The 12,670-nt window shown below is 40.0% G+C and overlaps 2 protein-coding genes across 2 annotated transcripts in view; one reads left to right on the plus strand and one right to left on the minus strand.

Annotated features, from left to right (window-relative positions):
- Positions 1 to 12,670, minus strand: part of LOC137730438 (uncharacterized) — a 69,624-nt gene that overhangs the window by 32,660 nt on the left and 24,294 nt on the right. The gene's annotated exons all lie outside the window — the stretch shown is intronic.
- On the plus strand, positions 6,894 to 10,258 carry LOC137731174 (AP2-like ethylene-responsive transcription factor AIL5). The gene is made up of 10 exons (XM_068470280.1): positions 6,894 to 7,020; positions 7,134 to 7,542; positions 7,694 to 7,776; positions 8,166 to 8,174; positions 8,834 to 8,922; positions 9,045 to 9,118; positions 9,268 to 9,318; positions 9,577 to 9,653; positions 9,760 to 10,015; positions 10,225 to 10,258. The coding sequence occupies exons 1-10, from the start codon at positions 6,894 to 6,896 to the stop codon at positions 10,256 to 10,258; spliced, it is 1,209 nt and encodes a 402-aa protein (XP_068326381.1).

A 12,670-nucleotide genomic window follows, 5' to 3' on the forward strand; every position in this document is an offset into this window, starting at 1 on the left:
TGTCTCCGTAGGAGACCAGGGAAGCGCATAGGAAAGAAGGACGAGGACCAGAGATGGGAACGTTGAACTGTTATTGACAACAACAGAAGTTTGACAGAGTAATGCTTGGCTACTTAAACATAAGTAGGAGTTTCTACTCAAAATTCTTCATGCTTTATTTACAAAATTTTGTGCTTATAATTAGAACCGTTCATATTATAAAGGCAAAATGGTAGAAAATAGATAGACGGTTTGTAATGCTTTTTGTGAGAATATAAAGGTAAAATGGTCTCACATTGGTGAAAAGAGAAACCTTGCAAGGGGTTATAAGATGTTGGGCTACTCCCAGATTGCCAATTGGTTTTATGGTGGAGCCTTAACTTCTTCATAGTATTAGAGCCAGGTTGGCCCCAGTGATAAGTCCAACGGCCATATGTGCTCCACGTCACCCAATTCATGTTGTCTACGTGTTTGGCTTGATAATTCGCTAGCATGTGAGGAGCCTTGTGAGAATGTGAAGGTAAAAGAGACCCACATTAGTGAGAGGAGAAACCTTGCAAGGGCTTATAAAAGGTTGGGTTCCTCCCTGTACTGCCAATTAGTTTTATGGTGAAACCCCAACTTCTTTTACCATTTCTGTCCATCTTGTTTTTATACAATTTGATGACTAAATAACCTTAGTTTTAATTGATTTTTTTTGCAGACATGACCTTTATAGAGTGACTTATAATATGAGCGGTTTTGATCATATACACGAAGGTATATGAATTAGAAATGAAGAGTTTTGAGTAAGAGTTCCTACTCATCCTTTAAGTAACCAAGTATCATTCATTTACAAAATATGATCATTCTAGCATTATCCTTAACTAAAATGCTACAAACTATAGCAACATGGTTGACATGAAACCAACTCAAGATGACCTAAATTAAATTGAAGGTATAGTGATTACGTAACAATTTAGGAGAAAGGGTTTCTCTTGTAGAATGAAGCTACTACGGGGCACATAGATATCTATGATCCTCTAATAACAAGTTAGTGACGAGTTATTATAAGGTGTCACAAGACTCACAACTCAATTATTGCCTGTGGTAACTCCGTTTCATGGAAGAATATTTTCTACTAGGAGACAAAAGGAAATAACACGCAACAATGAAAGATGGAATGGAAGGGATTTTAAGTCCTAAAGAAAAGTCATACGCATCATCCTACTTATGGGTCATGGTATCCGCTCACTCTCCCTCTTGCTTCCCTACGATCATACACACGAATATCACCCTTCACTCTTTCTAAAACTAGAATAAGAGCAACTCCAGCGTTGCAAAGGCCCCCTAGGGCTATTCACTATTGAATCCATCCAGTGAATAGTAACTGCCCTTTGAATCTCCACCCCTAAAATTGAATAGCCCTGGCTATAGGCAATAAAATATTAGATTTTACCCACTAAGCAAATCCGTCCTCATTGCTCATCGTTTTTGTAGCCTGCAAATTGGTGATGTCGGATAGCTTCGTCCTCATTATGCCACCCAAAGACAATCTCTTGGCCATTTTCTCACTTCCCATACTATTTGAAACCAATTTAAACTTCAACATTCACAATTGGGCATTCAAGAAATGCAATTCCAACATTAAAATAAAGCTCGTGCCGTCGAAAATTGAGGTCGAGGAAGACAAAGTTCAAATGGAAGGGGACATCAATGAGCTTAGTTTGATTGGTGAATCGAACGACGGGGATCATGGTTCTCCGATTGAGGTTCGAATATGAAGCCTCTTCACGTTTTGAGTAAGGGGCGATGAGAGAGAAATGACAGCAATAGAAACCAGGGAAAGGAAGCGAGCAGCGAGGAGGGGAGGAGTAGGAAGTGAGCCCTGACGTCAGTGTTGCATCATCTTCACCTCGAGCTCTCGAGCCAGCGATTCGTGCCAGGCTTGTCGCTCAGGCCCCCTTCGGCGCTGAAGCCCGCATGGCCTGGACTTGATTGCCCCAACAATTTGCTCTTATGCAATCCACGGTCCATCAAGCTAAAGGCCCTACTGGACTTGCTCTAAAGTAATACTTTTTTTTTAAATATTCAACTATTAATATTTGACACTTAATGTATCGAACTGTATTAAAAGGGAATCTCCTAAAATCATGGAAAAAACCTCTCCACCATATAGCAACAATTCATATCAGGCAGTTGCACATGATCACATTGAGTATCTTCTCATTTACTAGAAGATTGTAACTGAATATTCTTTTGTTAAATGTCTTGTATTTTCTTAATTTGGCACAATTCAAAATTGTAATAACACATGTAAATTCCTTTTGTGAAATATACAAAAATACACATTCCATATTAGCTCAATTGCCTCTCAAACTCACACCCACCAACTTTCCTTCATGGCGAGCTCAATTCAATGCCCTACTTCTTAGGTATGACTTGATGGGTTATATTGATGGATCAAACCATGTCTTGCTACCTCTTCTGCTACGTCCTATAAATTTTGGATTTGTCAAGATTAGCTGCTCCTACACGCTTTTTAGCCTTTGTCTCTTATCATGTCATATCTTTCATTGCCTCCTCCAAAACCTCTAAGGATGCTTGGGACAAGCTGATCAAGCTTTACGCTAACAAAACACACTATCGGGTTCTAACTCTAAAAGAGCGTCTTACGCTCATGCGTCGTGATACACAGCCTGTGTTTGTTTTTCTACAAGTTGTCAAAGCCATCATTGATGAGCTTGCCATTATTGATGTCCCACTCTTTGACGATGATATTGTTCTACATGTTCTCAATAGTGTTTGACCCGACTTTAAAGAAATCGCTGTCGTTGTTCAGGCTAGTGATACCTTCATCTCCTTTGAGAATTTGTATGACAAACCCATTAAACATGAAGCTTTCATCAAACGGGATACTACAACAGATGTTGTAGCACCTATGACTACCCTTGTTGCTCAAAATTCCTGCTTCACCCACCGTGGCTCGTGATCCACACAAGCCTCCAACCAACGTCCAAATAATACCGCCAACAATTCTCATCGTGCTAACCACTACAACAACAACACCACTAATAATCAGCGTTCTGGCACGGGATATCGTGGTTTTTGCCAATAGTGTGGCACTCAAGGGCATAGTGCCAAACTCTACCCTCATCTTTCTTCAAGCTCCTTTGCTCCACCTATGGTCAACCACACCACTGCCCGCTCCTCCACATCTTTTCCTTGGATACTAGATTCGGGTGCTTTTCACTACGTCACTTTTGATTCCAGGAACATCCCGGATTCCACCTCCTATGATGGCCCAGATGAGATTATTATTGGTAATGGAAAAGGTTTGAGTTTTACCCATGTTGGTTCCACATCATCCCCTCTCCCTCCACCACACTTTTTCGATTATATGATGTCCTGTGTGTTCCTTCCATTTCGCGTGATATAATTTCCATTGCTAAGTTTAATAAAAAAAAATGCAACCTCTATTGAACTTTGCCATGATTTCTTTCTTGTCAAGGATCTGAACACGAGGGCGACACTTGTTTAAGGCCCGAATAAGGACGATACATATAAGTGGCCATGCTTGATGCCCATATCCCGATCTCAAATACAAGCTATGGTGGGTGTGGTGGACTCCTCCAATTTGTGGCATTGTCGACTCAGTCACCCCAATCATCGAACTTTTCTCCAAATTTTACGTACCTCATCCATTACTATGTCTTCAAATCCATCTATTTGCACTTCTTGTCATTGTAATAAGAGCCACAAGCTCCTGTTTGGGCATTCTTCACTTGTTAGTAAGCGTCCCCTTGAACTAATTTATAGTGATGTTTAGGGCTTTGCCCCTTATTTATCTACCGATGGCTTTTCATACTATGTTATCTTTGTAGATCATTTCACAAAATATATTTGGTTTTATCCCATGAAACACAAATTTGATGTTTCATCAATTTTCACAACCTTTAAGGTTCTCGTTGAAAATTACTTCCACACCAAAATAATCACCTTATACTCTGATGGTGGTGGAGAATATGTTAGACTCAAAAGTTTTTTAGTCACCAATGGCATCACTCATCTCACCACTCTTCCTCACGCTCCTGAATAGAATGGTGTTGCTGAACGCCGTCACCGACATGTTGTCGAAATAGGGTTAACACTTCTCCATCAAGCATCTTTACCTATCACTTATTGGTCATATGCTTTCAAAACTGCTGTGTATCTTATTAATAGGATGCCTACTCATGTTCTCAATAATATTTCTCCCTACAAAGCTCTTTTTGGTGATCTTCCTAACTAGACTAAGCTTCGGGGTTTTGGTTGCTTATGTTTCCCCTAGTTAAGACCCTATAATTCTAACAAGCTTCTTCCTCGGTCTCGTCCATGTCTCTTTCTTGGTTACTCCTCTACTCAAAGTGCTTATTTATGTCTTGATATCTCTTCCCGCCGTGTGTTTGTTTCCCGTCACGTTCAATTTGACGAAAACACATTTCCCTTCTCTTCTTGTGACTCTGTAGTTCCTCAAGTTTGTCCCCCCAACTCATTAGCATGGTCTACTGTCATTCTCGCTGTCACAAGTATTCCTATTTAGGTTGCCAATGTACCATCACCCACTTCCACCTCTCAGCATGCTGCTACTCATATGTCATCAGACGTCTTGGCGTTGTGTTTCTCCCCCACACCATCACCACATGCTGCTGCTCATCCACTAAATTCCCCATGCCCCACCTCCTCAACAACACATCACATTAACCTCATCTCCCTACCAACACGACCTGCCAATTTCATTACCCTACAACCCCACGGACCCACCCCATCATTAACCCAACCCTCTTTGACTACACTATCATTGTCTAATACTACCTCCTAACCAACATCACTACACCTGCCAGCCCTACTTCCTCACCGTCCCCATTCACTCTACTTATCAATCCCTTACCCCCACCCCACTACCACCAAATAATTTAAACAATCATCCCATGACCACTCAAGCCAAAAATAATATTTTTAAACCCAAACAACTTTGCACCGCCACCGAACATCCATTTCCCTATCCCATTGAACCAACATGTGTTTTCTCAGGCTATCAAAGATCCTCTTTGGCGTGCAGCCATGTCCGACGAGTTCAATGCTTTAATCTGCAATGGTACTTGGGAGCTTGTTCCCCCTCAACCCACATGGAATCTTATTGGGTGCGAATGGGTATTCCACATAAAAAGGCATTCTGATGGCAGTATTGATAGGTACAAAGCACGCCTTGTTGCTAAAGGCTTTCACCAGTGTCCTGGAGTGGATTTCTCGGACACATTCAGCCTGGTTGTCAAACCACCACAATTTGTCTTGTTCTTCATTTGGCTCTCACTCATGGTTAGCCTCTTCGTCAATTAGACGTGAACAATGCTTTTCTGCATGGCTCACTCTCTGAGGATGTTTATATGTCATAACCTCCCGGATTCGGTGATTTTAATTTTCCAAGTTATGTTTGCAAACTCCGCAAAGCTTTATATAGCCTCAAGCAGGCACCCTGATCATGGTATAAGGAGTTGAGCTCTTTTGTGCTTAATCAGGGATTTGTTAATGCTATCTCAGATGCCTTTCTCTTTATTTTTCGTCGGGATGGTGATGTGCTATTAACAAAGAGAAAGGCAATATCTGAGTCTCACCCGCCCTGACATCTCATTTACTGTCAACAAACTCTCACAGTTCATGCATCGACCAACTGAGTCTCATTGGCAGGCCCTGAAATGTCTCCTTCGCTATCTGAAAGACACTATCTTTCATGGTCTTCTCCTCCATCATAGTGTCTCATCCCGTCTCTATGCTTTTTCAGATGCTAACTGGGTTGGTGATCGTGTTGACCGTAAGTCCACTACTAGTTATGTTATTTATTTTGGTGGTAATTTAATCTCTTGGAGTTCTTGTAAACAACATTCTGTCGCTCGTTCGTCTACAGAAGTAGAGTACCACGCCATAGCCTCCCCTACTGCTGAACTAGCTTGGGTTCAATCCCTCCTCCGTGAGCTTGGTGTCTCTTTAATGGATAAACCAACCATTTTTTGCGACAATATTGGGGCTACTTTCTACTGTGTCAATCCCGTCCTTCATTCTTGCATGAAGCACATTGAACTTGATTTTTAGTTTGTTCGTGATCGTGTCAATCGTGGCCTTCTTCGGATGTCACATGTTTCTACTTAGGATCAACTTGCAGATGTCCTCACAAAAGCCCTTCCTCGTCCAAGATCAGTGTCTCTAATGGGACCACCATCTTGCGGGGGCATAAAAGGGAATCTCCTAAAATCATGGAAATAACCTCTACACCAGATATCAACAATTCAAATCAGGCAGTTACACATGATCACCGTTGAGTATCTTCTCATTTACTGGAAGATTGTATCTGAATATTCTTTTATTAAATGTCTTGTATTTTCTTAATTTGGCACAATTCAAAATTGTATATAACATGTGCAAATTCCTTTTGTGAAATATAGAAGAATACATATTCCATATTAGCTCTAATTTTTTAGACAAACTAAAAAAAAATTCCCTAAAGAAGTAGAGAGAGAAATACACACCGCTTAGTCATCCCATCAAAAGCTTCCACTTTGCTTTCCTTGCTCTCTCTCTCACTAAAAAGAATCTCGATCCTCGTGCAACCCTTAATAGGACTCTCTTTCTCTTTCGATTCATTCATCTCACCTCTTCACGTCTTTCTTCTTCTACTAATACTAAAGAATACTCTAGTTCGACCGCTACTGCTAGTTTTCTGCTATCACCTCCTCAATATCTGTGTTCATTTTAACTTAACTTTAATTGACACACTTTCACATTCACTTGGGTATTTTGTTAGCTCTTCTTCCAAAGACAAAGAAATCCCACAAACTTCTCATATGTCACGCATGTCTATCTATCTATCATCAAAATTAATATTGAAAAACACAAAAACCATGGATTCTTCTCCTCAGAACTGGCTCCTCGGCTTCTCTCTTTCCAACCACTCTCATCATCACCAGCCTTCTCACGATCTCTCCTTCTCCGAGGCCTTCACCTCCAATTCCCCAACCCACTCAGCAGGTCCCCAAAATCACTCTCTCTCACTCTCTCTCTCTCTCTCTCTCTCCCCCCCCCCCTAATTCTATTTTATTTCTAACACATGTATTATATCAATCTTTTTTTTGGTCTTACAGGTACTGTCGCCGATCACCATCGTCAAGGTGCAAGTCCAACTTCAGCAACTGACCTCTCCATCTTCAGTTCCGGAGTGAACGGCTCAAAGCTTGAGGACTTTCTCGGAGGTTGCACCACCTTCACCACCACCGTCACACCGACCTCACTCCCTCAGTTTTCTACTGCTGATCATCATCATCAAACAGCTCCGCTCGCTTTGTCTGAAAACCGGATTTACGATCCCGAGCTCAAAACCATAGCTGCTAGCTTCCTCCGAGGTTTCTCCACAATCGCTACCACCACCACAACCGATACTCTACAAGCAACCAAACCGAAAAACCACCACCCTCTCGCCTCTTCCGATCCCATCCCCAAAAAACCCTCTGACACCTTCGGGCAGCGCACATCCATTTACCGAGGCGTCACACGGTAATGCTCCTAACTACTAGAGCTACGTACAACTTAATCACAAGTTCATACTTTTTATAATGATTTTACTATTGTAATTTTTGAGAATATTTTCTTCTTGTTACTAATCTTTGTTTGTTTGGGGGTTGGTGGCGCGGGTTTGAATGTTTAGGCATAGGTGGACAGGAAGATATGAAGCGCATCTGTGGGATACCAGTTGCAGAAGAGAAGGACAAAGTAGGAAGGGCAGGCAAGGTAATTTTCATTTTCTACTATGTAATAATCTCTTCTAGGGTTTGAAGGTTCTTTGTGATTCTAACGTGCGCTTAAGGTGTACAATATATGACACAAGATAAAATGGGTCCTCTGGATCTATTTCAGCGAACGGTTCTGATCATCCAGAAGGATCAGAACAATCCCAAGAAAGAGCACAGTTTGAGATTGGATCATCTTGCTTTTGACACCTTAGGCGCATGTTAGGTTTGAAGTGGATACCACTGCTATTGTGCGCATTGTGTTTGTAGTTTCATGACTGGTAAAGATTGTGATGTGGGTTGTTTGTTTTGTCCGCCATGTACATGACGCAAATGATTGCTCTTATGGATATGCTCTAATCATCATCATCATCAACTTCACCTCTGCAGTTTATTTGGGTGAGTAACTAATTTCACGTTTTACTGAGTAAGATTCTCTATTCTATTATTTCCATCGCATTCCTCTCTCTTTTTCTCACATTTTGCTTTTTGACTTTTTTTTCTATAAATTTTTTTATATAAGATGTTAGACGTAGTTTAATCGTAATTGATCAAGTAGGAGGAGAAAATGAAAGAAAATTTAAAAAGAACAGAATAAAGGAAGAGAATCCTCTTCGACCAATTTATGGCCATTATCAATAAGATCATTATTATCAAGTACATGAAAGGATATGATCATCAGGAATCGGATCCCCTCTGGATTATTTGGAACTGAGCCTACTCATCAAATGATCCAATCTATTGAAATTTGATTCAATGACTACAAACAGAAACCCTTCTAAAAATTATAATAATTGTAACCGTTCAATAAAATTTTAATAGTTCGGATCATTTGATGAGTGGACTCAATTCCAAATGATCCGGAGGGGATCCGGCTCCTGATCATCAAATTTTAAGATTCACAACAGATTTTGGTTACTGTAGCACAACAATTATTCTTTGCATGAATGCACCACATCATGGGTCAGATTCTTTTCTATTTAGATTCTCATTGTTGAAAAAGTAATTAAATAAATAAATTTGTATTTACATTGCTTGAATTTTGTGAATATTTGTAGGTGGTTATGAGAAAGAAGAAAAAGCAGCAAGAGCCTACGATCTGGCAGCTCTGAAGTACTGGGGTCCGACCACCACCACAAACTTTCCAGTAAGATCAGCTGCATGCAATAAATATTCATTTACATTGTTTCATTATTACATATCTATTTATATTTCATTTATTTATGTTCGCTGAAAATATTTGATCTAACTTCGTTATCAATTTTGAAGGTTACTAACTATGAGAAGGAATTGTGGGAGATGAAGAATATGACTAGGCAGGAATTTGTTGCTTCTCTTCGAAGGTACTATTATTTTTAACCCTTTTTTTATAGTTTTTTTAAGGAGATATACTCTATATGGTTTCGTTTACTTTTTATTTTTTTAGGAATTTTCTTGGTGTTATTATTTTGAAGATTTGGTTGTTTATGTATTTTTTTTTTCTACGTTGTAGGAAAAGTAGTGGATTTTCTAGAGGAGCTTCTATTTACAGAGGGGTCACAAGGTTTGTGTTTCCCAACTTGTTTATTGTATTTAGTGCTTTGATTTTAAATTAGAACTAAATAATATTTCTTTTCTTCTAATTTTTTTTGAATTTGAATTTACTTTTATTTTAATTAAAACCCAATAGGTTTGTCGTTTCCAACTTGTTTATTGTCTGTAGTGCTTGATTTTAAACTAGAACTAAATAATATTTTCTTTTCTTCTAATTTTTTTTAATTTTTATTTGCTTTACTTTTAATTAATACCGAATTTATTTCAGGCATCATCAACATGGAAGATGGCAGGCAAGAATAGGAAGGGTTGCAGGCAACAAAGATCTCTACCTTGGCACTTTCAGTAATTCCCTTAACATTTTTCCTCGAACAAATTGTTCAAGGGTTTAAAACCATATTTGATTGTGTTGCTAATTGATAAGGACTTTTAATTAATTTGTGTCGAACAGCCACTCAAGAAGAAGCAGCTGAGGCCTATGACATTGCGGCCATTAAGTTCCGAGGCCTAAACGCCGTGACCAACTTTGATATGAGCCACTACGACGTGAAGAGCATTGCCAACAGCAACCTTCCCATAGGTGGAATGCCCGGAAAATCCAAAAACTCATTCGATTCTGATAGCAAGAGCATCGAAGGTAACCGTTCAGCTGATGATCGAGATCTCACCTTCGCATCCTCAGTGATCTTTGCATCTCAACAACCTAGGTATTGGAAGAAACTTTACTTTTCCATGTTTCCTTCCATGTTTTCTGCTTCCATGTTTCATGCTTTGCTTTTTACTTTTCCATGTTTCCTTCCATGTTTTCTGCTTCCATGTTTCATGCTTTGCTTTTTCTTTCTTTATGTTTTGCTTTCCTTTCTTCCGCTCATTTATATGAGCTTTCCTTGTAAGTTACACACATATACAAATATAGACATTCAAAATTCAATATGGTATCAGAGCAGTGACCCTAACCGGCCTGTCTCTGTGGTGTTCTCTTGAGAGATTTGTGAGCTTCTTGTCCTTCAATCATGGCTGAAGAAAGCTTAGTAAATTTGGAAGGAGACAGCTTTCATGCTACTCCACCATCACCACACTCAGATATTGATATCAACCCAAATCAACGTCTTAGTTCTGTCTTGCTAAATGAGTTTAACTATCTTCCATGGGAGAGAGCAGTTTCTCTTGCTCTGGGAGGACGATCAAAGCTTGGTTATGTTAATGGTGCTATTCCAATGCCTGAGACTACCTCACCGGAGTATGATGCTTGGCTATGCAAAGACCAGTTGGTCATGTCGTGGCTACTGAATTCCATGGATCGTAAGATTGCAGAAATTTTTAGCTATGCTGAATCCTCCATGACTCTTTGGAAAAATCTCAAGGAAATGTATGAAAATCAGAACAATGCGGCTAGAGTGTTTCAGTTAAAGAAGGACATTGCTGGTTTGCAACAGGAAGGGAAGCCATTTGTGCAACATCTTGGAAAGCTGACCACTATGTGGAACGAGCTGAATGTGTATCGACCACACACCATCGACGTTGCTGTGCTAACTAAAAGAGCCGAGGAAGACAAAATATTCCAACTCCTAGCAAGCCTGAGCCCTGAATTCGAAGATCTTCGAAGCCATATCCTCATGAATCCCGACCTGCCTTCTTTTTCAAGTGTGTGTGCCACAATTCAAAGAGAAGAGGTTCGAAGGAAAGTCATGACCTTGGACATGAAGGCAAATATACCAGAAGCTAGGGCTTACTTCTCTAACCAAAAACTTGGTGAGGAGAGAGGCTACAAAGGAAAGAAAACTGGCTTAAAATGTAGCCATTGTGATGCTGGTGGGCACTCAAGAGACCGATGCTGGATTCTTCATCCAGAGTTAAAACCAAAGTTTCCTAGGGATAACAAAGGTGTCTCGAAAGGCTCGTACAACCCTTCTTACAAGGCAAATTATGTTGCCACAACTTCTTCTGATGGAGCACTAAAGTTCACCACTAATCCAGCTGCACTGATCAACGAGTTTGCTATGTTTCTTCACAAGAAACAAGGTCTTGGAGATAGTGAAGGACCACTAAATCAGTGTGACAACAATCAAACTGCACTACTAGGACAGTTTGCTGGCTTCCTGGCTGGAAATGAAGGCGTGGTACAAAGGGACATCCCAGGTATCTTACACTCCTTCTCAACTGCTCTCAGCATTGGTAATGTGCATGATTATTGGATTTAGATTCTGGAGCCACTGATCATATGACTAACAAGTCTACAAACTTGCATAAATTTGAAAAATTTTCTATTCCATCCCAAGTGTCAGTTGCCAATGGAAAAAATGCTATGGTTGTGGGAAAAGGAAAAATACATTTGATCTCAAGTGATGTCGAGTCTGAGGCTCTTTATGTTCCCTCATTCCCTTTTCAACTTTTATCTGTTAGCAAGATCACAAACTCATTAAATTGTCTTGCCATTTTCTCTCCCAAAAATGTGATCTTTCAGGATGTAGTCACCAAGAAGACGATTGGTGAAGGATTTTTCTTAAATGGTCTCTACTATCTTTCCAAGCATATTCAAGTTCCCAAGGATTTTCAAGTCACTTCAAGCTTAGCTCAAGAACAACAACTTTGGCACCAACGTCTAGCACATCCTTCTGAAAAAGTTCTATCCACCTTGTTCCCAAATATGTGCAAAGTTACAAGTCCTTGTGATGTTTGTCATTTTTCTAAGTTTACTAGATTACCATTTACTAAGGCTACATCGAATCCCTAGAAAGAAATTAGTTACACTTCATGTTTACAGAATGTTTGATATAAAAATATACAACATGAATGAACATAGAATTAAGGAGAAAGAACCCTTGAAGCAAAACTGATGTCGAAATCCCTTAAGAGTTGCCTTCGGTGTTGGTGCTCCAAGTGTGTTGTAAATGAAGGTGGAGCGGCTAAGGTTGAATGGTTTCTGCGAATGGGAGAGTGTATGGACAGTTTCTGCGAATGGGAGAGTGTATGGAATGGAATGAAGCCGAGAAGAGATTGTGTAGAAATGGAAGGGGATTTGCGGCAAAGGGGAAGTGTTTGTGTTGTGTGTTGTGTTGTGAATGGAATTTCTGTGATGAATGGAATCCATTGTGGCTGCAATGCATGCTTATTTATAGGTAAATGAGAGGGAACATGACAGCTAGGAATAGGTGGAAATGTGGCTGCAAGTTTGGTGAATGATTATGAGTGAATGCATGTGAATGTGGCTAGGTTGGAAAGCTGGAATTGCATGTGAAAGCTGGAATTGCATAAGGGGTACACGGCATGGGATGTTTGGTGCTGGAATTGAATGTGAAAGCATGTGCAATGAATATGTGGCTGCATGTGGGTGAATGTGTGGCTGATTTGTGGTTCAATGA

This window comes from Pyrus communis, chromosome 4, assembly GCF_963583255.1.
Source record: "Pyrus communis chromosome 4, drPyrComm1.1, whole genome shotgun sequence".
In the NCBI taxonomy this organism is placed as follows: Eukaryota; Viridiplantae; Streptophyta; class Magnoliopsida; order Rosales; family Rosaceae; genus Pyrus; species Pyrus communis.